At 55.9% G+C, this 27,440-nt stretch overlaps 1 protein-coding gene across 3 annotated transcripts; it reads right to left on the bottom strand.

Moving 5' to 3' along the window:
• Positions 1 to 145: 145 nt before the first annotated feature.
• Positions 146 to 27,440, bottom strand: MVK (mevalonate kinase). Of its 3 annotated transcripts, none has more exons than XM_058851522.1 (10): positions 27,348 to 27,440; positions 27,117 to 27,264; positions 26,058 to 26,205; positions 24,924 to 25,079; positions 23,126 to 23,229; positions 22,256 to 22,301; positions 21,361 to 21,451; positions 20,840 to 20,956; positions 18,015 to 18,168; positions 146 to 311 (listed from the first exon to the last, which is right to left on the bottom strand). In XM_058851522.1, exons 1-10 carry the CDS (start codon positions 27,423 to 27,425, stop codon positions 154 to 156), a joined length of 1,200 nt encoding a protein of 399 aa, XP_058707505.1. In that variant the 5' UTR covers positions 27,426 to 27,440; the 3' UTR covers positions 146 to 153. The 3 variants fall into 3 exon arrangements, with proteins under 3 accessions (XP_058707505.1, XP_058707507.1, XP_058707506.1); XM_058851523.1 differs by lacking the exon at positions 146 to 311 and adding an exon at positions 16,254 to 17,704; XM_058851524.1 differs by lacking the exon at positions 18,015 to 18,168 and having other exon boundaries at positions 149 to 311.

The raw sequence follows: 27,440 nt of genomic DNA, 5'->3' as shown, positions 1-27,440 counted from the left end.
GACATCCAGTGCCACTCAGGGACATCCAGTGCCACACGGGGACATCCAGTGCCATGCAGGGACATCCAGTGCCACTCAGGGACAATCCAGTGCCACTCAGGGACAATCCAGTGCTGCCGAGGGACATCCAGTGCCACTCAGGGACATCCAGTGTCACTCAGGGACATCCAGTGCCACACAGGAACATCCAGTGCCACTCAGGGACATCCAGTGCCACTCAGGGACACCCTCTGTGGCCGGGGCGATGTGAGACTCCAGGCTGTGACAGCAGCGGGGCTGGGGCAGGTGCAAACACCCCATCCCAAGGGATCCTGTTGGGATGTCCAAACACCCCCAGCTCCTCAGTGTCACACACAGTGTCACCCAGCCCTGCCCAGTGCCCACGCCAGGCTGGGGCTGTGAGAAACCTCCACCCACCTCCGACCCGACCCTGGCACTGGGGCTGGGGTGACTCCAAGCTCTTGCAGGACCAGGACTGCACCGTGAGCATCACACAGGTGCCACTCAGGGACACCCTGGGTGCCACCCAGCCCTGCCCGATGCCCACACCAGGCTGGGGCTGTGGGAAACCTCCACCCCCAGCAGCTAAAGAGACAGGGCTGGGAGCGCGTGAGGAGCGCGGCTGTCAGATATGGGGCACGCTGAAATATTAATGGAACTAACATTTCAATTACCTTTTATCTGTACAGGCTCAGGCTGCGGCGAGGGGGTTGGGGCGGGCCCCCCCCCGCGCGCTGTCACCCAGACATTCATGCTGTGCTGGTTCTTTTTATTGGTTTTCATCACTTTTGACATTGCCAACAATGAACCTTGAAGTAAATTTTCAGTAGTGACTGTGTCAGTGGAAAACCGTCTCCCTGTCATTTTTCTAAATTAGGCAATGATTCGAGTCCTTGGGGCTGGGGTGGGAGGGGGAGTGATGGGGCTGAGCAGGGGGAAGGGGCGGCCGTGGGGAGCGTCCTCCGGGCCCCCCCAGCCTAAGCACCAGGACCTCAGCAGGACAGGGGACTGTCACCTCCTGCAGACGCCCCTCGCCTCCCTCCTGACACTGCAAAACCTGCTCCCAGATGTGCTCCAGCACCAGATGTGCCCTGAGCAGCGCCCAGATGTGCCCTGAGCTCCTGATGCTGCAAAACCTGCCCTGAGCAGCCCCAGATGTGCCCCGGTGGCAGGGCCAGCAGCAGAGCCATGGTCCAGCCCCCCGCCCTGGCCCTCACATGGCACCTGTACCCCCCTCCCTGCCGTGCCAGCAGGTGCCAGGGTCACCCCATAACCTGGCACTGCCACCCCTGTGTGACAGCCCTCAGCGGGTGCAGCTGCTCCTCAGTCCGGGGCTGGCTCTCTGCTCCCAGCATTTCCTGCTCCTGGGAGCGCTCAGGGCCACGATGCCTCCTCTCCATCCCCACTGATCCCCATCCCACAGCCCTCGGGGATGCCGGGATCATCCTTCCAGCGTGGTGGAGCCGCTCCAGCTCCCCGCACGTGGGCACACCTCACCTCTGCTCCGCCGTGGCCCCTCCTCGCCCCCGGGGTGGGGACTGAGCAGAACTTTAATTTTAATGTTCATTGAGCATGTAAAGGGGAAAAAAAAATCAATTTAATAACCTCTCTTCACAAACAGTGCCTGGAGGCTGCTCGGCACACGCGGCTCCGGGAACTTCACGAAGTCTTTTGTGCTGTTATTTATCGTGGGGATTAAACGGAGCCGGGAGCGGGAGCAGCTCCGGTGTTCCCCAGTGGAGCTGGGAGTGCTCCAGCCCCACATTGTCAGCATGAGGTCCTAGAGATGAAGCCAAGAGAGATAATATCTATCACCAGGAAAAACTCCTCCCTTGGCTTTTCCAGGAGGAATGCTGCTCCTCCATCACCCACTCCTCAAAAGCATCTTCAGGGGACCCTGAGGATGGAGCAGGAGTGGGGGGCTCTGGCTGGACATCCAGGGAAGAATTTATTGTTGATTCCTGGAGAAATCATTCAGCAAATCAGCTCCACGCAGGGCAGGAGCCCCCGTGCTTTGGTGGGAGCAGTTTGCTTCCCAAAATCCAGCCCCAGAGCCGTGGTGGAGTGATGGGCACCATCCCCATCCCTGCAGCACCGTCCCCACCTGCACAAAAACAACTGTTTGCCAACAGCTTTTGATTACAACCTTCTTGTCTGCAAGTTTCTGCACGGTTACAAATCCCAGCGTTATTCAAATTGCATCAATTATTCAATTCCTGCTGCTGGGAGGGTGATGGGAAGGCGGCTGGCGCTGAGCAGCACCCACCCGTCCTCCTTGGAGGGATTTCTGATTCCCATGGGATCCCTTTGATCCTGTTAACCTGTGCCTTTGGCTCCTGTGGAATCAGCCAATTGCTCCAGAACCACTTGCAAGTTCGTTTCCAGAGGCAATTTGCAGAGGGAATGATTTGAATAAACTTTCTGTTGACTTTGCGAGGAGTTTTCCCAGCAATTTTCCCCAGCCCAGCACCCGGCATCCTTGCCCAGGATCCTGTCCCCACCTCATCCCATTCCCATTCCAGCCCCAGGACAGGGCGATGCTCCAGAGCTTCCTCATCACTTCCAGGGGGAAAATCCCCTTCCAGCATCATCCCCCCAAGGGTCTTGTCCCCAAGAGCCGCCAGCAAAGGGACTGCCGTGGATGCCACCATCAGCCCCCTGGGGTCCCGTTTGTGCCCCGGCGCGGGTGTCACGCAGATGAATGGCCGCTGTCATCGCCCCGTCCTGCCCCGAGGAGGTGTCACCGTGATTTATGGCACCGCCCGTGCTGGGGACCGCCAGCCACAGCCCCAGGCCCCGCCGGCACCGCTTGTCCCCGGGGTGGCCTCTGGGGACACCGGGGCTGTCCCCGCGGGGGCTGTGGGGACCGTGGGTGCTGCCAGCTCTCCCCGCGGGGATGAGCCCGCTGCAGCATTCCCGGGAGAGGAGCAATCCCACATTCCCTCTGCCTCCTCCATTCTCCAGGCTGAGATTCCCGCTAGGATTGAGCAGGAATAGGCGGGAATGCTCCGGGGAGCTGCCCGCTCCAGCGTTCACCCGAAGGACCCACCGGGGCTGAAATATCCCCTTGACGCTCCAGATCCTCCTCCGCATACACCCCCACTTTATTTTATTCTTCTGGAGGAAACCAGAGGCAGTTTTTGCCCGAGATCTCCAATATTGATTCTTTCCCACTGGGAAATTGTATAAAATTCCAGAGAAACGACGCAGCCGGCGCTGGAAGCCACAGCCCCAGAGCTGCTCAGAAATTGCCTCAGTTAAATGAAATCGAAATAAAATCAGGGACGTGGTTGACATGCAAAGGTGGGTGATGGCACACGGGTCCTCACCCACCCCTTCCCGCCCTGCTCCATCCCCATCCCACCCCAGCATCCCGATCCTGCTCCTGCCATCCCCTGTGTCGCTGCCTCCCCTCAAATGGGGGCCCAGATTTCTTTGCTTTCGGTGACTTTTTCCAGGCACGAGGATGATTAACACATCAAAAGGCTGTTTTGCTTTGCTTAACAATATTATCTGCTTAACTGCCCCGTTAATTGAATCAGGCAGCGTTTGTTTGTGCAGGGGGAGTCACCCCAACAAGTCTATTTTATTTTGATGACTTTTGTGTCCTATTAGTGGTTTTTAATGCTGGCTCTGCCTCGCAGCAGAGGGAAGGAAAGCAGGATGGACGTGGAGCGGTCCCAGTGTTTTATCCATGAAATCCTGGCTCCTGGATTCTCTCCAGCAGCTGAGGGCGAGGCTGGCACAAAGGGGGACCCTCGGTGAGGACAGAGCCGTCCCTGCAAGTGCCAGGTGAGCATCTCAGTGTCCCTGAGCATCCCAGTGTCCCTGAGCGTCCCCAGCCCCTCAGGCCAGGCAGATTCAGCCCCTGTGCCAGGTGCCAGCATCCCTCCTGCCTCCGCAGCTGGCAGATCCCCCTCCAGGGCTGGGAGCAGGGACAGGGACAGGCTCCCCCCCGGGGATGGAGTCCCTCAGTGGGACACGGGTGGGCTGTGGGGTGGGGTGGGTGCCCTGCAACCCCAGTTCGTGTCCCGGTGTCCCAGTGCCTCTGCAACCGCTCCATCTCAGGGTGGAAACCAGGGAACTCAGCCGGATTGGGAGAACGGCCCCGGGGGTCCCCCCCAAAGCACCCACTGAGGTTCCCCCCCGCTCCGGACGCTGCAGCGGGGCCTCTGAGACCCCCCTCGAGCCCCCCTGGCTCGCTCTCCCCCTCCCCTCCCAAGGCTCCTACGCCTGAACTGCGCGAAATCAGATTAAGCAGACAAAGCCCCGCGCAGGAATGAACAGCGCGGAGCGGGATGGGGCCGCTGGAAGAGGAAAGGGCCCCGGGAATGGGGTGGCTGGGCCGGGAACCGAGGCTGCCAGCCCCAATGTCCCCCACAGGGTCCCTGTCCCACAGCGGGCAGTGTGGGGACACGAGGACACAAGGACACGGCCCAGATGGACACAGAGTCTCCCTGAGCGGCCGCGCAGTGCCTGGAGGGTTTCCAGACCCTCCCGGCAACAGGAGATGATGCAGGGATGTCTCAGGGGTGATGGGGACACGCGAGGACAGCTGGGGACACTGCGTGGGGACAGTGACTCCGGGGCAGGACCGAGCCAGCAGGTTCAGGTGCTCACGGCTCTGCCCGGGCGCTGCAGAGCTGGGGTTTTATCCTTCCACTGCATCCGGAGCCGCCGCATCCCTGCTCCCGTTTTCCTCCGGTTCCCGGTGTTCCAGCCGGGCTGGGCTGCGACAGGCTGGGGACAGGCTGGGGACAGGCTGGGGACAGGCTGGGTAACGCTGGGAGCGGAGGAGACGGGATCGCTGGAGAATCCAGACAGCAAATAATCTGGCTCTGAAAAGAGCTGCTGATGCCTCATTAGCAACTTTGAAAAGCATCCGGTGAAAAAGCCTCTGCCCTTGTGCTGGGGGGGTTTCTGCTCATTCCTCCTCTTGTCCTTGATTAATAAGGACATTTGCATGTAAATTGGCTCCTGGATCCTTCCCAGCGGTGCCGGCTCGGGTCTGGCCCCACCTGAGGCTCTCCCCGTCTGCACCCACTGCCCTGGAAGGTCTGTGCGCCCCCGGCACGGCCCGGCATTGTCCAGGACGGAGCATGGAGCTGGGACACGAACCTCTCCTCTGCCCTGCAGTGACTGGCTCGAGTCACCGATGTCTGCAGGGCTGGGACACGGGGCAGGGACACGGGACAGGGATGCAGGGCAGGGATGCAGGGCAGGGATGTGCAGCTGGGGACATGGAGCTGGGACTCAGGACAGGGACACAGAGCTGGGATGTGGAATGGGGACATAGAACAGTGAGAGGGAGCAGGGACAGGGAGTGGAGACAGGGACTGGGGACACAGGGCCCCCTGGGGAAGCCACCAGCCCAGCAGTGCCCGGATTCCTGGTGCTGCTGCCCAGGCATGTGAGCAGCTCCACCGTGGATCCTACAAAGGCTTTTCCAGTTGTTGGAACACGCTCCCGCTCCCGCCCGCGCTCCCCTGGGATGGCATTTTCCAAAACAAATGCATTTGCTGGATGCATATGGGGAAAGTGCCTCTCCGCCGGGCGATCCGTCTGCCTGTTTGATGTCTGTTCCCACATCGTGTCATTTTAAAAGGCAACATTTTGTTAATGGAAAACACTGCCTGGCTCTTCCCTCTTGTCTCTGCCAGTCTCGTCGGATGTGGGAGAGGACAGGGGACAGGCCATGTGCCACCAGAGCTGCCCACGTGCCGCTGCTGCTGCCACTTTCAGAGCAGGGGTGTGAGGAGGAGGAGGAGGAGAAACGACCCTGGGTGTGGGTCGGCAGCACAGGGAGCAAAGCCTGTCCCCTCAGCCGTGGCAGGGAAAGGGGACAGTGGGGGCAGCCAGGGGACAGGGGTGTCACCTGCACCCTCCCGTTGGGTACAGGCAGACCACCACAGCAGGGAGCTGCTCCTCCAGGGTCCCACAGAGCTGGAGGGGACCCCCAGAAGGCACAGCCAGGCTCCATCTGCACCCTGACCCAGCCTTGGGGACCCCAACACCCATCAGGGCAACGCCAAGTCCACAAGGGGCCATGGAGCCACCAAACCGTGTGACAGCAGCGCCAGCAGGGACTAGAGGGAAACCAACAGGAGAAGGGGACTATTTCTAGCTGGGCACAGTGTGCCACCGCCACTGCTGTCACTGTCACCGCCTGCCAGCCTCTCGGCGATGGAGGGGGCTGGCTGCAGGCGCGGCGCCGTGGGGATGGCCGGGAGCCAGCTCTGCCACCGCTCGGGTGACGCTGATTTCCCAAACACGGAGCGTAGCGAAGGGCGACGCTCCCCCGGCACAGCAAATTCCCCAGCCCCCGCTAATCAGCAGCCAGTGCTTAATTGGCACATTTCTGCCTGGCTGGGGTCTCTGCCAAGGAGGGAACCTCGGCGGTGCTGGCAGCCGCGGCCTCCAGTGCCCTCGGTGGGGACAGAGCGGGGACAGGCTGGGACGGCTGTGGGGCCACCCACAGCGTTCTAGGCTTGACCACATCCCTCAGCCTTGGATGTTCCCATGCCAGCGCCACTGCCGTGTCCCCCAGAGCGGGCGGCCTGCAGCAGGGGTGACGCCGGTGACGCCGCGGTGGCGCGCGCGGGGGTGACGCTGGCGCGAGCCCCCGGTTTGTGTCGCTCCCAAACCTGCCAGCGCGAATCAAAGGATCTGCCACGCACGCCGCAGCCCTTTCTTCTCATATCACTCACACCACTGCCACGCTGCATTGTGACAATGGGGTGTAATTAAGGTGTCAGCATATCATTTAGCCTTTTCAATATAAAACCGGGAGACAGGCTGGGAAATCTGTAGTCTTCTCTTTAATGAGGAATGCAGGGGGGAAAGAGGAGAAGTGGAGGTAGTGGCTTGGCAAGGGTGGGACAAAAGGCACCTCTGCGGTGTGGGGTTCTGGAGGATGCAGGGCACCGGGCTGGCACACTGCTGTGGGTTCTTGTGCTCTGCTGGGACCACCCAGCCTGGGAGGGAGGGGGAACCTGCTGGGGCCAGCCACTCCCAAGGCTCTGGGAGCATCCCTGAGGGGCTGCAGGAGCCACCAGCACACGGAGAAAGGCAGCTCCATGCAGGGCACTCCAGGTGTGTCCCGCCTGGAAGTCGTGCTGAGACGCTGCTCCCACCCCGTGCGGGCCTTGCAGAGCCGTGTGGGACACACAAGGAGCTCATGGCATGACCAGCGACGAGGGATGGAGCCACACGTGCCATGAGCTCACTCTGGTGCCACAGCAGCACCAGGTTTGATCTGTGCTGTGTCCACCACGCTGCTGTTGGGGCCATCCTGGCCCTGTTCATATTTTTCCCAATCCCTGGCAGTTCTTACACAGGGAGACCCCAGCTGCATCCCCCCAAAAGCAGCGTGTCCCTGTTCCTCCCACCATCCCGTGGGCACCGCAGCGCTCCGGGGCCGGCCGCAATCCAGAGGGCAGCGAGCGAGTTCAACACCATCAATAATCCCTGATGGCTACAGAAAGCGCTTTCCCGAGGAATAAATTCTTGCTGCATCAAAAGGAAGCTGCAAATCAATGCGGGAATCGCTCATTCTGAACGATGGGAACTCGTCTCGCTACAGTGGGAAGCATTAGCTGGGAACGGGGGGGACACGGGGCCGGGAGCACCAGTCCCCTCCATAAACTAGGAACCAAAATTAATGATGGGCTGAAACGGGAGCGGGATGATCCACCCCAGTGTCCCTGCTCATCCCGCCGCTGTGGCAGCCCCTGGAGCATGGCTGCAAATTCCTGACCCTGCTGACTTCGGGAGAAAATGACAAATTCCTTTTTTTTTTTTTTTTTTTTTTGTCTTGTGTTTTGCATGATCCCTGACAACTTTTCCGTGCGGCTCATCGCGCTCGGGCCGGGCGGTTCAAAGCCGCAGCGGTGGTCCCGGAGCAGCCTCCGCCTCCATCCCCGCCTTTGTCTGCACCGGCTCCGGCTCTCAGGGCACTTTGGGAGAGATGGATGTGCGGCCCCGCCGAGGCAGACATGTTCCAGCCGAGATCCTGGGAAGAGGTTTCCTTAGCAACAATAATGAAGTGTGAGTGAGAGAAAAGCTCTCCCGGCTCTGCTCCCTTCTCTGGGGACTCCCAGCAGGTTTGGGGACCCCAAGGGGAGGCATTCCAAGTGTCCGGGACGAGTTCTGGAGCGGGAGTGGAGCCGCTGCAGATCCTGGCATCGGGATCAGCCGGGAGAGGGGGATCTGCCAGCGCTGCGTGTGTTGAGAGGCCAAACCAGAGCAGGAGTTGTGACCCCGGCACCACCCGAGCATCCCGTGGAGCAGCCTCGCCTCCCAAATCTCCGAGCTGCCTCTGCTCAGGAGGATGGAGATGTGCCATGGAAGCAGCCCCTGAATCCCAGTTCCAGTGGGAAACCCTGAAATTGGTGACCCCATCCCCGGCAGCTCCTGCTGGGATGTTTGGGAAGCGGGATGTGGTGTCCACACTCCGGGAAACATCTGCTGGAGCAAGGGACAGTCCCTGCTCCTGCCCCATGCCCAGCAGGACCCTCCAGACCCCTGAGGGAGCTCCGGCTCCTCCGCTGCATTCTCGCTCAGCTCCACGCCCCCTCCTCCCGGCCCCGCTGGCCGGGGATGGCACTGTGCCTCGAATCACAATTACAGTAAATAAATCCTATTAGAAGGACTTTTACTACCGCATGCTCCTCATTACAATCTGCCCAAACCCCCGGCTCCTGGGATCGCCCTGGTAATGAGGCCAGGATGGATGGATGCGGGAAAATTAACGCTGCTACAAGTTAATTTGTTTTTATTAGCACGCGGCGGCTGGCAGGGGGTGGGGGGTGGGTGCCATCCCGCTGGAGCTGCACAGGGATGAGGATCCCTTGTGGCACCTGGATCACAGTGTGACATTGTCCCCTCAGCCACCACCCGGCTGCCCTTGGCCTTGGGGACAGCACTGTCCCACCCCAGGGCGGGACGGGCAGATGGCAGTGAGGAACCAGCTCGCTGGACGAGGTCACATCTCATTAATAAAGGCTAATTAAGAGTAAATCATCAAAAAGAGGGGCTGGAGTTGTCTGAATAATCCACACAGGTGCTGCTGGTAATTAACTCAGGGCTGTGACAGCTCCTGTGGCACCGGGGGGTCACCAGGAGCATTCCTGTCCCCATCCTCTGCCCTGTGGCCATCGAGTGTCCCCTCGTGCCCCCCATGGCACCAAGAGCCATTCCTGTCCCCATCCTCTGCCCTGTGGCCATCAAGTGTCCCCTCGTGCCCCCCATGGCACCGAGAGCCATTCCTGTGGGAACAGCTGGGCCTTCCTTGGGCTTGGAAAATATAGATCCCACCGTTAATAATACATACATTTATTAAAATTAAACCACCGGCAGATATTACATCCAGCGGCACTGAATTATGGATAGACCTCAGCCCAACCTTTGTTTTTAATTAAAAAGCCCCTTTCAGTAATTCCATTAAAGCAGCAGCTTATGTTTTCCTCCTCTTCCCCTCTTTCAAGCGCAATCCGGCAGCGTTCGGGTTGCGCTGATGAAACGGCTTTGAAGTTTCATGAATTGCTGATGTAATTGAATAAAAATAATATTAAGGGGAGAGAAGGGGCGGGGGGAGAGAGAGAGAGGGAGAGAGACTTTTCTCTAAACCTAAATCCTAATGAAATCACCTTAGTGCGCCGAGCGGAGTGACAGCGAGCCGCTGGATTTGTGCATATTCCCGTAATCCTAAACCCATTAGCCAGGAGGCTCCGTGCGAACCACATGTTGCGGATTACAGCCGGGAAAAAGGCTCCCACAAAACCCTGAACCTCCCTTTAATTGCTGGGGGGAGGCACAGAGACCTCCTCTGAGGGCAGGAGGAGCAGCTTAGACCCCCCCTTGCCAGCAGCTCATTAGTGTTTTTTTTTAGGAATTGAGGTGGAGAGCTTTCCAGTTGTTTTGCTGTGTACTGGCATCAATGGAAACAGGAATTTTTGCCATCCCTCACCTGCTTTTGGAAGAGCAGCTGCCCCTGGGATGCCCGGCTGGAGGGAATGTTTGGGATGAGCTCTGGTGGCTGCTGGTGCCTCCAGAGCCCAGGTGGCTGTGCCAGTAAGGGAACCATGATCTCTGGGATTGAAAAGTGAAAGAAGCTGTCCCTGTCTATGGGAGAGGAACCTGCTCTGGTGGGAAGCGTCCCTGTCCATGGCACAGGGTTGGAACGAGATGATCCTTAGGGTCCCTTCCAACCCAAACCATTCCAGGATTCCATGGTCCTATGACAAACTCGCCTTTCCTTTCTTCCCTCTCCCCTAATTCCTTCCTTCCCAATTTAAGCTCCTCTCCAGGATAACGCAATAAAGACATGAAGCACCTAATTTTCGGTGGGGGACAACAGACGCGACGGTGTATTTACCCAGTCAAACCATTATGAAATCCTACAATTAAGGCTTCAATCAGATAAATGCAATTACATAATACGATCTTATACGATATAATTAAAAACATCTGCAATCAAACCAAGGCTGATGGTACAGTAATCCTTAATCAGAAATTACCCAGCTCCAGTGGAGAGGTTCCATCCCGGAATCCGGCGGGACGCGGTGGTGGCGGTGCCATCCCCCACCGAGGGAGGATGATGATGGCCATGGGGAGCTGGAGGGACCTCTGGGACAGCCCATCTGGTCCCTGTCTTGCTGTGCCCCCAAATCCATGCCTGCGTTCCCTGGGACACCGGCTCAGCAGGCACGGTGGCACACGGAGGTTGTGACACAGACAGAGAAGGAAGGAGTCCCCAGCCCTGCCGGGGTCTCAGGCTGGCAGTTCCTGCCAGCAAAGCGACCAAGGATTCTCGCTGGGAATGGGAACAGACATCAACATCCACTTTTGGTTGTGCTGGCCACGCCACTCCCCCATCCTGCTGCCGGGCCAGGCTGTGGCTCCAGGGCGTTGTGCCCAGCCCTGGCGCGTCCCTGCGGCCGCCGGCTGGCACCAAATGAAGACAAATGGGCTGGGTGACACATCAGCATCCATTAACGGCAGCGCCGTGTCAGGAACGCTGGGGACGTGCCAGCACCGGCAGGAGGAGCGGCAGCTCTGGGGCCAGCACCCCACCCTGGAGCCCAGGGGTCACAGGGGGTCAGCCTGGGGCTTCCACACCCCCAGTTTGGCTCTGCCCAAAGCCCACCCAGAGCTGCTGGCAAGAGGAGGAGCTGGATGGGATCCAGCCCTGGCAGCTACGTCCCCATCGCTCTGAGCCCCTCACCCCTGCAGCCCCAGCAGCTCCTGCCCTCACTCACACCTGCCTCTCACAGGGAGTTTTTGGGGGTGCACACAAGAACCCCCCCTTGCTGGTGCTAACTCATCTCTCAGGTGGCTCAGGCATCTCAGAACAGCATGTGGCATTCCCAGCACTGGAAGGGATATCCCCGCCCTGGAAGGGATAACCCAGCACTGGAAGGGATAACCCAGCCCTGGAAGGGATATCCCAGCCCTGGAAGGGATAACCCAGCCCTGGAAGGGATATCCATCCAGCCCATGCGGTGTCTGTGCCACAGATGTCCGGGGGGTTCAGAAGCAGCCTCAGGATGAGGCAGGAGCACTGACCTTGCCAACATTTTCCACCCACTGACCTTTCCCCAGCCCCTCTCGGAAATGCCACGGAGCTCCTCGCCCGGCCAGACGAAATGTCAGGGAAGGTGGATGGAATATTTCCAGCCACTGTGCCGGGTGCTGCAGGGGGGTTTTCCCCAGCACTGTGAGTGGCTCCAGAGGAAGCACGGGCTGTGCTCCAGCCTGTCCCCATCCTCGTCCCCACCCTCATCCCTGTGCCACTCCAGCGCAGGGCTGAGCTGTGCTCAGCTGGCTGCGAGCGTTTAAGCAGAATTGAGTGTGTGTTCAGGCACTTTCAAACACAAGTAATCTTCATCTGGGAGACGGGAAGTGAAATATGTTATTGCCGAGCACAGTAAATTACCCGTGCCAGCCCCAGCGGATAAAACATCGCCATCGCCGGCCGGCGCAGTCACTCACCCGCGCTGGGCCGCCACCGCCCCATCAATTACAGAACAAATGGCTGCTGGTCAGCCTGGACACGGGACTGGGACTTGTGTGGTCACCGTGGCACCGGGACCCGCCCCAGCACCAAGCAGGCACCCGCTGTCGGCGGATGGATTCCTCCTGGAAAGCACCAGAAGGTCAGCAGGAGCTGGGGATGGACTGACATTTCCAGCAGCTCCTCCAAGCAGCTTGTTGTGCCGGCTGGTTCAGCTCCCACTCCCCAGGAGTGGCCCCAGCGGGGTGTCCTTGTCATCGTGGTGATGCTGCTTCGTCAGGGCTAACGAGCTGCCGCGGCGGTGGAAGCACCCGGGGAAGGCGGGAGGCGAGCGCGCAGCTCCCGCTCCTTTATTTTCCTGGGAAAGACCTTTGGAAAGCCAACCCCGAGCCCATAAAATAAATAAAATAAATTCCTGCAACTTTAACAATCATTGTGTTGGATTTGGGAGATGTTATTCCTCGTGACAGACAAGGGCAATTATCTGCTATCCGCCAGCAGTTTTAGCCTAATTTCATTACTGCTGTGCAATTCTTCCCGAGCCGCCAGTCTATCACTGTCTCCCAGAAAGGATTAGCCGGCACTTTCTTCATCTTCAAATGAATTTTAGCTGTCATGCCCTTGATGAATAGAAGAGGGAGGACGGTGAACCCACGCTGGCGAGCATGGTAGCCCGGCTGTGCCACGGCGCCAGCACCGGGACCGTGCCAAAGCATCACCGGAGCTGTCGGGATGTGCCCTGGGATTTGCTGCCGTGCAGGATGAATCGGCAGCGGGGTTTTCTTGGAGAGCACCCTGGAAGTGGGCAGGGCTTGAAGCTGGTGCCCAGCATCCAGGAGGGATTACAATGACAGGATCTGTAATACAAGGAAATAATGAACACGCCATCCTTGCCCCTCGCCGGGAGATGCTGATCTGTCAGCCCGGGCCACTGAGGGATAGAGAAAAGCAATTTCAACTTCAGAGCTGAAAGTGCAGAGGATGCTGCAGGGAGGGTGTCTAGGAGACAGCGTCCTGGGAGGATCCAGCATGGTCCCGGAGCTGATGGGAGAATTGAGGCTTTGTTTTCCTGGCCAAGCTGGAATAAGGCACGTGGATCCCAGCTCAATGTGTGCTGGGCTGCCTTGTCCCCGTGGCCTCAAGGTGTGCCAGGGGAGGGCAGGAGGACATCAGGAGGAATTTCCTCATGGAAAAGGTGGTCAGAGACTGGAAGAGGCTGCCCAGGGAGGTTTGGAGTCCCCATCCCTGGAGGTGTCCAAGGAGTTCCTGGACATGGCACTCAGTGCTCTGGGCTGGTGACAAGGTGGGGATCGGGCCCAGCTTGGACTCAATGATCTTGGAGGTCTTTCCCAACCCGAATGATCCTGGGATTCTGTGAAATAACAGAGCCCACCAGCAAGGAGAGCCCAGCTGCTCTCAGCACACACAGAGGGGGCGCAGAGCCCATCCCGGGTCCCCCCCAGGACGTGGGACGTCACCTTGCGTAAACGGAAGCTCCGGAGCCGGGGGCTGGCACCGGCCCAGGGCTCCGTTATTTTTGTAAATGTTCATTCCCACCCGGCACAGCATCCTGGCAGAATATTTTAGCACCTTTAACGCAATTTCCTTCTCCCTCTGAAATATCATTTTAATAGAACCCAGCCACACCGTGTACCTGCTCCCTAATAAACCTCTGCAACTTTAATGAACTAAATAGCAAATTACTTTTTTATTCAAGAATGAAATTTCATCATATTCATAATTCATATTTTATTTCAGACATCTGCTGCTGATTACATTACATTTAACTAAAATTAGATGATGCTCAGAATGTAATTAAGCCCCTGCCAAATTCTCTGGCCCACCAATACCAGCCTCGCTCAGCGGGGGCCGCTTGGAACCTAATATGTAATTAGGAGCTATTTTCTAGCTGTTTTTAAAGTCTGAAAATTAGCTGCCTTTATTAATCACACAGACAAATATAAAGCAGAGCCAACGCTTGCTGAAATTTCTAAAAAGGATTTTTTTTTAATTATACACCACATAGCGCTGAGACTCATTTTGAATGTTGATTTGTTGTGCACTGACATTTTGACAACTAGTTCTCAATTTGTCTGTCGTAGTTAGGCAACAACAAAGCAGACGGTAATACTTAACTTTCAAAACCTTCAGCGTGCTAGGAGGGGAGAGGGATGAGGGGGACTGGGAGGGACAGGGAGGACGGGCTCCCCACGAGCCCTGGGAATGGGGGAGCCCCGAAATCCCTGGGGATGGGAAGCAGAGGGGACAAGGGAGGTGTCAGATGCACAAATCACCCTTAAAATGGCTCTGGGGAGGTCCCTACTCACCCCGGGGGACCCCCAAACATTCCAAGTGTGTCCAAGGACATGGCACTGGCCCTGCAGGGATGTGCAGGGGGTCCTGGTGCCACCTCCTGTCCCCAGAAGGGATCCCTGGAGCAGTGGGAGCCCCGGGGGTGTGAGCAGCCCCCCACCCCGCGTGACTGCGCGCTGACATTTCCTCTCTCTCCCTGACCCTGTTCCTGCTCTCTCCGTGATCTCCAATAATGTCACTGCCTCCTCAGCATCTACTCAGCGGAGCAGAAAGAAGGCACTGCTGACACCGAGTGCAAACAAACAATAATACCATCTGTGCCTGCCAGGGCCGGGCGGGGAGCACCGGGGTCCCGGCTCAGGGGAGGATGTGCCAGGGGGGCCAGAGCCCTCCAGGGCACCGGGACATTCCCCAGGGATGGGGAGAGATACCCTGGCAGCGATGCTGCCCTGGGCACTGGCTGCAAAGGACAAGGAAGATTTTCGAAGATATTTTTATACCAAGTGTTTTCCTTTTTGCTGTCACTGAACACTGGTGACCCCCACGCTCCTCAATTCTCAGTCCCTCCTTTAGGCTGGAGCACAGCTTCCCCTCCCCGTGCCTGTGCTGGCTATTAGAGGCAAAGCCAGGCTCGTTAGTCTTGCTGCAGAGCTCGTAATGTGAAAAATGAAGCTCAAGAAAAATTAGCCAAATTACCAGGCTAATCCTTCAGCAGCAATCGCTGCCCTGCTGCACATCCGTCCCGCGGGGTGCCTGGGAGAGGAGGGGCTGATCCATGGGGAGAACACGCTCCACAGGCTCCAGTTTTGCTTCCAAAGCAGCAAAACACAAGAGAGGCAGGGCTGTGCCTCATTCTGCCCCACTCCATGTCCCCGTGGGACATCAGTCCCACGGCAGCAGCTGCTCCTGAGGAGGGGCAGGGATGGTTTCCGTGTGTCCCAGGAGGTTGTAACTCGGTGTAAGTGAAGGGGAGATTCCCCTGTGGAAGGTGGGGTCAGAAACATTCCAGCCACCCCTTGGGTTATCCCACTGGGTGTAGCAGTGCCCCTGAAAAGCGTTTGATGGAGCTGGTGAAGGAGGAGTTTGGAAAGAACGGAATGGGCACTCCCGTGCTCACAGATGGATGTGAAATCTGTGCTCACTCCAGAATGGGACTGGCTCCAGCTGCTGACTTCGGCAGATCTGGTCCCTGTGGCACAGGGAAGGCAGATCCCAGCAGTGTCTGTGTCACCCTCCTGCCACGACACTGCCACCGCCCTCCCTGCCCCGGAATGTCACCGCTTCCACCCCACCACGGAGCAGAGCAGGATGAGCGCTGCTCGAGGAACTCTGCAGAGGTGGCTGGTTCAGGCTGGACAGCAGGAGGAATTTCCTCATGGAAAGGGTGGTCAGGCCTTGGCAGGCGCTGCCCGGGGAGGTTTGGAGTCCCCATCCCTGGAGGTGTCCAAGGAAGGCCTGGATGTGTCACTCAGTGCTCTGGGTTGGTGACAGGGTGAGGATCAGGCACAGCTTGGACTCGGATGACCTTGGAAAGCTTTCTCAACCTGAATAACGCTGGCATTCTGTGAATTTCCCCTCAGTTCTAGTCCCCAGCCCTCAGAGCCAACAGGGCTCAGCCCCAGACGTGCTGTTTTGAAGGGAAGCTCCCTGTGCTGGATCTGGCATCTCTTTGTGCCAACATCACAAAGTCGACACATGTAAGTGGTTAAAGTCAACACGTTCCCAGATCCTCACATTGATTACACTGTATTAGAAAATGGTAAATTATTTATCAGCCTTTCTGACTTGTGATTAGTGTAAAGCCGCTCTCAGATGCAAATTGGAATTGTAATTAGACATGTAGAAAGGCAGCATCTGAGACCTGCTTTCCTGAAGCAGTGTAAGGTGCTTTTTTCCTTTTGTATCCAGCATAATTATCAAAGAACACTTTGCACATAAAAAAACCCATGGATTTATTAAAACCAGAGACAGTTTTACATGGGATCAGGGAACTAAAGTTGGTCACCATGATGCTGGGAGTTTAGAGCTACAACATCTCAGCTTCTCACATTTGATTTTTTTTTATCCCTGGGCTGGAAGGGGAAGACAAGTTCCCCATTTCTGCCAATTCATTACTCAGCTTTGAGTGAAGTGATTCTTGAACACAGCTACACTTAAAAACCCACTTAAAAAACCCACTCCAGACAAACAGAGCGATGATAAAACCCCTTTGGCACATACAGCAGAGACCACAGTCCCTCAGAGTCAGCTCATGACTCCCAGAGATTCTGGCCTCAGCCACTTCCCTTTCTGTTCTGCGGCACAGCTCATTAAAATTTCAGGAGTAAAAAAATGCATTTACATTTTGTGTAATAAGTCTAAATGCATTTAGGTTTTAGAGTTTGACAACTGCAACTTATGGTGAGCTTTTGAGGACGTGGTTTGGGTTTCTTTCCCCATCTTAATTACATCAAAGTAAACCAAACACCAGGCAGGGTCACAGATGTGCTGGTTCAAGCACATCTTGACAACAACTTTTACAAGGAAGAATTTTAAGCCTGCCCTTGGCCTGGAGCTGCCCTCCTTGCAGGTGCTGTTTGAGACAGACCTTGCACATGTGAATAAAAACCAGAGCCTGACTACAGGACCCTGCTTATCAGACCAGGCAGAGATTATGGAAAAGAGTAAAAACCAGTAATTTCACTAGAATTGTGCTTTATCTTGCATTTTAATTATCCAACACTTAATTAATAGCAAGGTAGAGCTGTATTAAAGGTTTCCAAATGTATTAAATGTATTAAATATAGTCCAGAAGACACAGAGACCCGAGCATCAAGCCCTGAGTTGCCAAAGATGCTCCTCATCCAAAAAATGTCAAAGCACCATGCACATCCACCCTGCCAGCCCCCACAGGACACCAGGGATGAGGGAAGAGACACCACATGCATCTGAAACAGCAAAGTGTCATTATCCACCCTGGAATCCAGCCAAGCCCCTCTCTTCCTGCACCTTGGGATTAGCATAGCAGTTAAGGAAGGAAATTCCAATCAGGATTTTGAGAGCCTTGGTCAAACACCACTGGGCGGGTGCTCCCAGGTCCCAAATCCCAGCGACACCAGGCCCCAAACTGGCTCCATACCCACATCTGGAGGCCCTCAGCCACACAGGAGAACGGGAAGAAGTTTCCAGGCATGTGGACACACAAAGCTCCGAGGACGTGGTGCCAGGAGCTCAGTCCTGCAGCAGCTCAGCACCTGGCGAGCGCCTGCTGCACTTGGGCACTCAGAGAGGAGGCGGAGTGCAGCGTCACCCCGGGGGCCCCGATCTTGGTCTCCCAACATTCAAATCCACAGGCACACAAGTCTTGCTTGGCTGCTTCCACGGCCAGCGGGGAGGTGTCTGCCAAGAGCAAGGGAAGAGCAGCCAGTCAGCTCTGCCACTGCAGGGAGAGGGAAGGGGCCATGGCTACTCCAAACACAGCCCCTGGCACAGGGCCAGTGCCCTCAGGGGCTGACACACATAAATGAACACTCTGAATCGGCCCTGGATCGCACACTGCAACCCACAGTGCCAGGCAGTGCTGGGACACATCCCGCCCATCCCTCCAGAGCCAGACCAAGGCTGGCAGGGATTCCTCTGCTCACAAACCTGACCCCAACCCTACCCAAGGCTGTGAGGAAGAAGATGATGCCCAAGGGGCTGTACTGACCTGGTGGCAGCAGGGTGATGCCACAGCCACCCCCACCAGCCCCGGTGAGTTTGCTGTGCAGGCTGTGGGATGCGGTCACCTGGCACAGCCTGTCCAGGGAGGGGTGGCCCACTCCGAGCACATTTAAGTGGTGTTGGTTTATGTCAAAGAATTCCTAAAAGCAACCAGGAAGAGAGGAGATGAACACACATCTGGACAGTGTGATGCAGAGTGGCAGTCCTGCCTTCCCAGACACCCCTTCACAACCTCCTCATTTCTGTAGAAATTTGGCCACCAGCACCAGGAGCAAGGTCAGGCCAAAGTCTGAGGTCTGGGATGCTCATATGCCCCTATCCCCCAACACAACTTGCACAGTGACAGGGGCACAACAGCTCCTGCACCTTCCAAGAAAATCCTGATCGCTTCAAGCTTCCAGCAGGAATTTTTTCCTGAGCTCTCTGACGCTTCCTGACTGTTTCTCCTCTGCCCTGTCACTCGAGTGCTGAGCAGGAGGCTGTGCAAAGCCCCTCGCCGGCCGTGGGAAGGGCACCGAGCCAGCAGCTCTCATTCCTGGCTGTCACCCTGCCCTGCTCTGCAATTCATCCAGCAAAGCCAAATCCAGGGATTTCTGACACCGCTGAGGCATCGCTGGAGAGGTGACATGGAGGGACCTCCCCTTGTTTGCTCTGTGCAGCACTTCTCCCTCCTCACAGCCTCAGGGCCTGGGCTGAGAGCCAAGGAGCCTCGCAGCAGCACCACGCTGGGAATCTGGCACCCAGCTCAAGTGGGGTCGAGAGGGTCCTTCCCTCTGGGAGCAGCACAGGCCCCTCTCTGCGTGAGCCCACTCTCCTGGCAGAGCTGTGGGAGCATCCCTGCCACACTTCCCAGCCAGCCAGACCTGCTGCTGCTGGAGAAAGCTGCCCCGGCAGCAAGGTCCAAACGGCCCAAGGGATGGACAACACCTCATAGAAGTGGAAGTTACAGCTTCTCCTCTCCCAGAAGGACAGGTGAGGAATTCAGGAGCAGAGGGAAGGGCTTGGCCTGTGCTTGTGCAAGTCTGGAGCAGAGCCAAGAGCAGACACCGGCTCCCTGAGCATCACAGGGCCCTCCCAGCCCCTCAGCACTGGCAGTGGAGGAAGGTTCTCAGCAACACTGGTCTGACAGCCCAACTCCATCACCTCCAAAGCCTGTTGTGGCTCTTCTTTTCCAGAGGCTGTTACAAGCCAGGAGCCAGCCAGGACAGGACCAGTCCTAGAGAGGCTCCTGGAGCAGCCCTGTACTCCCTCCCCCAGCAAACAGCACCAAGCTCTTCCCTGCCTGCAGCTCCTGGTGAGCCAGGAGGGGCTCTGTGCAGGGGGCAGGTGTCAGCCACCTCCCCCTCCCTCAGCTCCACCTGGGAACCCTGCCAACCCCACACAGGAGGGGACACTACAGAAAGAATCCCTCTCCCTCCTCCAGAGGATTTCTGCCCAGTTTAAGGAGCTGTGGGAAGGAAGGAGTGGGCAGCAGGCAGAGCTCAGCCACCACCCATTCCAGGCTGGGCAGGACACATATCCATCCAGAGGCCTCTTTATATGCCTGAGTGAGGGCACAGCACTGCCTGTGATGATCCAAGACACCTGTCATCTCCTGATCCAAAATCTGCCAGGAATCCGATGACAGCTTATGACACACTAGACTAGTTCCATGGTTCAAATACAGCGCTGGCCAGAGCTGCACATTTCAGAAACAGCCCAAAAGATGTATTTATATATCTATGTGCTGCATCTAATCAGCTGGGCCTCTGTGGGCTCTTCAAGCACAAGACAAAACAAGATTCAAGACAGGAACCTGCTCACTGCAGTGCAGCTTCCCAGGTGTGGGATATGGCGTTTTCCATGTGAGGATCTCAAAGCACAACTCAAATTATCCCCCCTCTTCCCTGTCCCCCGACACTTCTGACAGCCTGAGGATGTGGAATTAAGATGAGGAGTTGTGTGAAGTTGTGCTGTGAACAGACTGCAGACCTTCCTCAGCTGCTGGCAGCTCAGCCCACCCTGGGGGGTGCACAATCCCACCATCCCCCTGCTACAAAGGGAGCAGGACTGCTCTGAACCCCACAGGAACAACCCAGAGCAAGAGCAAGGACAAACAGAGGTCCTCCTGAGAGCCAAGGGGAGGCATCCAGATGCCAACAAGGACTGGTACCAAATGGTTCTTGAGTGTCCAAGTTGGCTCCCAGGGCCAGGCCAGGTTTGCCTCAGCTGGGACACAGCCACACATCCCTCCCCCACAGTGCTGTGGAGCAGCATTACAGCACTCTCAGCACTTCTTCCACTCGGAAGCCTGTTCCTCCCCCCTCCCCAGCCTCTGCTCTTTGAGCAAAGCCAAGACAAACAGATCTTTGTGTGCACCTCGTGCATCAATGTCAGGTCAGCTCTGGGCACAGCTCTGTCTGTGGCTCTCCGGAGCCAGGATGAGCGTGGAGCACCAGGAGCTGGCTGGGAACCAGTCAGTCCATCACAAACCAGTGGCTCTGGGCTCTCCTCACTCCAGCCCTGGCAGTGACAGAGCAGCTGCTTCACAGGCAGCAACTGCCAGAGCCGTGGCACTCGGTGCAGGAGAAACAAACCCTCCAGAGCCACAGGTCCCCTGAGCCCCAGGCCTGCCCCCTCCCTCCCTGCATTCTGTCTCCTGGCTCCAGGAAGAGAAAGCAGCACATCCAGACCACGGTTTTGCTTAGAACTGAACATTTCCTGCTATCACCTTTTTTTTTTCTTTTTTTTTTCAGACCTAATGTTCTTTAAATGACATTTTGATGTTCAACAGTAACAGTGGCTAAAAATACTGGCAAGCAAGCCCCTTACCTCCAGCACAGGGTAATGCTCCGGTGATGGATTTTCAGGCATCGCTTCCAGAACATTTTGGCACTCCTGAGAAATGGCACCGATGGAGTCCAGCACTGGGTTCATTATGGCAGGGAACTGGAAAGGGGGAAAGAGGGATGTGAGGTGCCTGCTTGATGCTCTTCCAATACCACTGGGAGAAAACTGGTCCCAGTCTCTTTGAGCTGGGCAATTGCTCCCTCATTCTCATAGCAGGGCGATGGTGACCTGCTCCTGACTGAAAAAAAGGGGAGGAAGAGAAGGAAACAGGCCAGAGGAAGGAACTGCTCTTTCCATGATTGCAAATTGGTGATTTTTAACTCCTATTAAACTGGAGGAAGGGAGGAGATGAGCTGAAAACTCATTCCCAAGCAGCTGGCAGACAGGAATACAGTGACTACAGGAGATTTTGTCCCAGAAGATCCCTGTGGGACCTGTGGTCCCACATGAGGGTTATCTCCCAAAGGCTGTCCCCCACATCTCCATCCCACAACCATCTGCACCTTCAGTATCTTCTCCTTTACACCAGCCACCAGGACCTTGGTGCTCCGAGGGACTTTTGTGTTGGTCAGCAAGATCCTCAGTGTGGGCACCCTGGAAGCAACAGGAGACAGAGAATCCCAGAGTGCTTTGGACTGGAAGGGACCTCAAAGCTCATCTCATTCCAACCCCCTGCCATGGGCAGGGAACATCTCCTGGCCTCTTTCCTTCACACTCCCCAAGGCTACAGCTTATTCTGCCTCAAAAGGCCTCTCTGAGCAGGAACCCAAGATAAGGAGTCCCATTCATTTTACAAAACTTCAGCAGGTGTTTCAGTGCTGGCTGGGTTCAGGCTTGTTCCTCCTGGATACAAGGAACAACTGTACTAGAGCTATAAATAGGACTGTAATGTATTTACTAAAATCCATGTTTTTCAAGCAAATTTTTTTCCTTTGAAATACTCTCTACAAGAATAGCCAGCAGTGGCCATTAACTGCTAATAGAGCAATTTCATGCACTGTGAAAGATTTTAATGGAGTCAGATTATACTTCTCTGGCAGGAGGCAGAGGGAACACACAGGACCTGGATTTCTCTCTGCCAATGGGTTTTCCCCACCACCAGGTAAGCACAAAGTTCCCCCTCCCCACCATGTCATTTGCTGCCAGGAGCAGATCCATTCCTGCTGCCCATAATGCCATGAAATTAATATTGATCCTTTGTGCTGTGTTCATCTAATGTCAGATAATGACCAAACGTTTCATTGTCCCCATTCACCCCAACAACTGGGGCTGCCCACACCCAAAATGGGGCTGCAGAGCCATCTCCCATCATCCTCATACCCTCCAACACCCACCCAGAGCCTCTCTGACATATTCCACCCACCGTGTGTGAGGGTTATTTTTAAACTCCAATATTACCTCTTTAATGGTGTGATTTTTCCTGCTTGGTATCTCAGGGCTCCACCTAAAGTAAAATACATGTATTGTCTCAGTACAGAGAGAGCTGAGAGATAACACAGAAGGTCTTTCATCTTCAGAACCTCACCCAGAGCCTGTGACAGTAATTGCAAGAAACACCAGCTAAATGAACCATGTTCTCCAGCAGCACGGCCCTGCCTCACCCTGCTGCCTTAATGAGAGGGTCTGGCTGGACGTGCTTAACCCAAGGCCCTTCCCTTTGCTCTCCTCTCCTCCAGGATCACGTCAAATAATTTTTGCAAAGGCAAAGGGATTGGCCAGCATGAAACCTTTCCTGAGAAAACAGAATCCAGCAGCGATTCCACACAGCAGAGCCAAGCACATGGGATTCCACGGACTGAATGTGTGTGCACTGGTGTCAGCAGCCATCCTGCAGCATGGAATTTCATTGTCCAGGAGGAATGTCTCACTTGGCTCCTACCCTCACAGAGGCACTGCCATTAGGTCTCATTAGAAAGACTGTTAACAGTCTCCAAGGACACTTTCAAAACACTGGGAAGTCTCTGCTAATTGAAACTAAATGACAGCTGTCCAACTGCATTTTCCCCTGCATTATCCCTGGGACAGGATTAGGTTTCTTTGTTCACTGCAGAATGTTTAAATATCAGTTATTTGCAGCGAGGTCTCTGCTCCATGGCACCTGCCTGGGAGCGACAGAGCTCTGGTGTTCCTGCAGCCAGTTCCCAACATTCCAGCTGGCTCCAGGCCCAGCTCACACAAACTGAAAAAAGGGAAGGATTCCCTGTGCTCAAGCCAAAACAGGGACCTGAATTTGGGAGTTTCTGCCTGGGAAGCAGCAAATATACCTACCCCAGGTGCCAACAGCATTATCCACACCCGATGGATTGCCATGGATCACCTGCTCCCCTCGGAAGGCCCAGCTGTTAATCAGTGTCAGCTCTTCTTCCGTCCACCTGGAAGGCAAGGAAGTATCTCCAACACAAACCAGTCCAAACCAGTGGGTAGGGAGGGATCAGGTTCAGGGGGAAGATCCCAGCCTGCTGAAGATCAGATTTAATGGAATTCAAGTCCAGACTCATCCCCACCTCATCAAGCAGAGTGTTACCACACACACTGGAAAAGCTGAGGGAGTTGGGATTGTTCAGCCTGGAGAGGAGAAGCTTTGGGGTCACCTAATTCCATTGCCTGAAGAGGTTACAAGAAAGATGGAGAGAACCTCAAAGCTCATCCCATTCCACCCCCTGCCATGGGCAGGGACACCTCCCACTCTCCCAGGTTGCTCCAAGCCCCATCCAACCTGGACTTGGACACCTCCAGGGATGGTTCCCTGGGCAGCCTGTGCCAGGGCCTCCCCACCCTCACAGGAGGAATGCCCAGTATCCCATCCAATCCTGCTCTCAGTCTGAGCACAAAAACACACCCCTGACCCTCCCTGCACACCACAAGCCCATTCAACAGGTATTCCATGCTGGAGCAGAGGCACAAACCCACATTTTGGAAAAGCCTTGCAGCGTCTTGCAAGACAAGGCAGAAATTCCAAGCGCCACCTGCTATCCAGAAACCATTCCCCTTCACTCCTGCTTCCCAGGGCCTCAGCTGAATGTCTTCATCCATGTCCACACACCTTGCATTCCAGCTGCCAGGATTTAATCTGGGAGCACTCGGCAAACAGCTCACACCAGCAGCCTCAGGAACAGGAGTAAACCACTTGTTTTTAATCCTCTTTGAGAGGCTGCGATTCCTCCTGACACAGGAGCCTTTCTATCCCGCTGTTCTTTTCTTGCCACGGGAAGCAAAACCCTTCTGAAGTCTGACACCCCCAGCTCTGCACGCCAGCTGGAAGGCAGGAATTATGCTGGATCCATGCTGAAGCCACAGAGGGCGAGCAGGGAATGAAGACATCCTCGCTGCATCGCTTGGAGCTGCCCTTTTATTTCCCAATTTGGGGGATTTGCTCAAGCACAAGGGACAAAGTGCTCCCAACAAGAACCTGCTTCTGGGTCAGGCTGAAAATTCTGGTTCAGAGGCAGAGCACAGAATTACCCCCCACTTGCTGTCTCACTCTCAGCCCCACAAAAAATCCCACACAACAAAGGTTCTGCCCCTCCAGCTTTGATTTTTAACAGCTTCAAACAGAGCCCCCTCTCACAGGGGCCCAGCACTCCAGGCTTCCAAAGGAGAACTCCAAGGGCAGAAGGAAAGAAACTCTTTCAACCAGGTACTGATAAAAGGGAAAGACAGGCAGGAGATCAGGAGGAAATGTAGCACATGCAGAAAAGAATCCATGGGAAATGCAAAAAAAACCCCAGAAAGGATCCTCAAGGACTCAAAGGAAAACCTGGATGCTCAGAGACAGAGGAAACTGAGGTTGAAAAATTTCAGTGTGTTTTATTTGACTGAAAAAATAAAGCTTTTTAAACCCTTTTGAGGAATGTTTATCTGACCCTAAACAAGGGAAATGGGGAGTTTTACAAAGTCTGGGACAGGACTGGGAACACTGGGCAGGGACAGGAGATGGGCTCAGGGTGTCACATGTGGTGACAACCAAGGGAGACCATGAGAGGTGGCAGTGCCTGAATTTGTGCAGGTAAGAGGGAAGGTGGGGCACAGGGAGCAGAGCTGTGCATCCCAGGCTGGAATTCCTTACCTGGCTGTGGGCTCTCCCTCCTGCAGCGGGCAGGAGATGGCTCCACACACCATGAGCAGGGCTGCAGCCAGGCACACAGCATAGGCAGCACTGGATCCCAGCCCTGCTCCCATGGGCAGCTCCGAACACACGAGGATATCCATGCTGGGAACATCCCTGCAACACAGACACAGGGACTGACACAACCACCCTGAATTCCACCTCCAGACAACATTAAAAAGGCAAAGGAGGCAAATTAGGACTGATGACAGGGAAAGCTCATTGAGAACTGGCAACATCAGCACGTGGATTTGACACACAAGGGTTTCAGGAGGGGTTATTCTCAAAGGGAGCAGCCTGGCCAAGCCATTGTGCTGGAATAAAACCTTCCTGAGCTGGATCCATGCTTGACACAGCTCATCAGGCTGCTAGCAGCTAAGAGGGGCACTTGGTAACTAAATACCTGAGCAGCACCATAAAGAGCCCCTTCAGAGACTGTAAACAGGATTGTAAACGTATTCCTGAACAAATTGTAAACATCCCAAATCTGTAATTGCACAGCCACATCCCACTGGAGCAACAGGCTGGTGGGGAAGCTGGAACACGGACATCTCCATGTCCCTTTGCTCCACTGAACACACCTGGGTTGTGCTACAGAGCCCAAAATCAAGCCCAGGAGGTTTTCAGTGCTGCTGAGTGACAGTCCCAGTGTCACCCTGAGACTACAGGGAAACCACGACCCAGCTGCACATCCCAGGTCTTTACCCTTGGATTTCTTGGATGAGAATATGGAAGCTGGGCTCTGTTTTGGTTTCTGACACTGCCCTGAGCACCCATCCAGCCACACCGAGATCATTGATGGTGCTGGGCAAGGCTGGGAACTGGAACAGCCCCAAATTCTCAGAGTTTTAGGGAGATTTAGCCTATAAAGAGATCAGACTTAGTTCAGACAACAAATTTACTGTTTATTTCTGCTTTTCCAGCCTAAGCCAGGATGACAGAAGCTGCCTGCTAGACAGAGAGGTGTCTGTGTTGTGACTGTGGCATGAACTGCTCTGGTTTCTGCCCTCAAAATTAAGTGAGAGCAGACTCCCAGTTCACCTGCCTGGGGCACCCACCCACCACCAAAATTGTGGGACAGGAGCAGAGCCTTACCCATACTTAGCAGAAATAGCCAGGCACATATACAGGAAGGCAAGCGTAGCAAGGCTTTCTGGAGCTGAGGCTCCAGCAGTAATTCCAGCAAACTCCCTCAGTGCATCCAGCTGTTCTACACTGGGAGACTTGGACTCATCAAAGTCAGCTATGGAAGCAAGCAGGGGAGAGTTAAAACACTTAAAAAACAGGGAATTGTTACACTGAGAGCAGTATTTACAACAAAACCTTCTGTTACAGTAGGCAGAAACAGCTGGGGCCAATTTCAGGTTCTACCTGAGGATTCATGATAAAATAAAAGCAAAATCTCTGAAACCCCAGGGTTTCCACACTCCACATCTCCAACTGTTTCCCTGCCTACACCTCCCAGTGCATCCATCCATATCACTATGGAACATGTGGCAAGTCACAAACTCTTCATTAAAAAATGTGGATTTTGGAACTGGGATATCCCGGGGTGTCCAGCCAGTACAAGGTGCTGCGGAAATTCCTGTGAGGGCTGGTGCGGGACAGACAGGCAGGAAAACAGGCTCTGTATCCCTGATTTCCCCAGGAGCCCCCAGCTCTGAGCAGCTTCAGAGAGCTCCTGCTTGGCCCCCACCAGTAACGCACTGGGATGTGGAGCCAGGCTGGCTCCTGCCTGTGTCACAGCATTGCCCGCGCTACAACAGCACCAGAACAAGACCCTGGAACCTGAAACAGGAGGGGACACGGCCACGGAAGGACACCTGAGCATCAGCGAGGTCACACGGGGCACGTGGGGAGTGTAAGTAACTGAGGGGTGCAGGGACAGGTCAGTGAGCGGAGCCAGAGACAGCGAGGCCCTGAAACACTGCAGGGGGGACAAACAACCCCACGGGTTCTCTGCAGAGTCACCCCACGGGGGTTCTGCAAGGTCACCTCATGGGGGGCTCCCAGCACGGTCAGCGGGGTGTAGCCGGCACCGAACAGTACCGAGAGCACCGAACAGTACCGAGGGCACCGAACAGTACCGAGGGCACCGAACAGTACCGAGAGCCCCTCACTGCCCCGGGACAGCGGTTCCTCTCCCGGCCTTGCCTGCGATTCGCCCCCGCAGGGCCTGGAGATCGGGCGTGTCCCAACTCCTCCCGAAGCCGACGCCAGGCAGGGAGACGCTCACCCGGCCCTCAGCGCTCGGCCGCAGGCGGAGAAACGTCCGCAGGTCCAGCGCCACGGCCAGGGCCACCTGCGGGCGGAGAACGGGGGTCAGCGAGGCCGGACAGCCCTTACCGAGCAGGGCACCCCCTACTTTGCCCGTCGTGCCCTCACCTTGCCCAGCACCACGGCGTGCTCCCCGTGCAGGATCACCTTCCCCGGAGCCGACACCGTCAGATCCTGCGCCCACATCGCCGCCGCCTCACG

This window comes from Poecile atricapillus, chromosome 16, assembly GCF_030490865.1.
Source record: "Poecile atricapillus isolate bPoeAtr1 chromosome 16, bPoeAtr1.hap1, whole genome shotgun sequence".
NCBI lineage: Eukaryota > Metazoa > Chordata > Aves > Passeriformes > Paridae > Poecile > Poecile atricapillus.
The sequence above is the reverse complement of the archived record's forward strand: the minus strand, read 5'-3'. Positions and strand labels throughout refer to the sequence as shown.

Bases quoted from the DNA above. Each gene is read 5' to 3' on its own strand.
- MVK (XM_058851522.1), bottom strand. From the start codon at position 27,425: ATGTGGGCGCAGGATCTGACGGTGTCGGCTCCGGGGAAGGTGATCCTG. The intron at 22,302-23,125 runs GTAGGTATATTT...ATTTTACTTTAG, and splicing joins TAATGCTGTTGGCACCTGGG to GTGGAGCCCTGAGATACCAA. The intron at 20,957-21,360 runs GTGCAGATGGTT...CCCCCTTTCCAG, and splicing joins TAAAGGAGAAGATACTGAAG to TTCCCTGCCATAATGAACCC.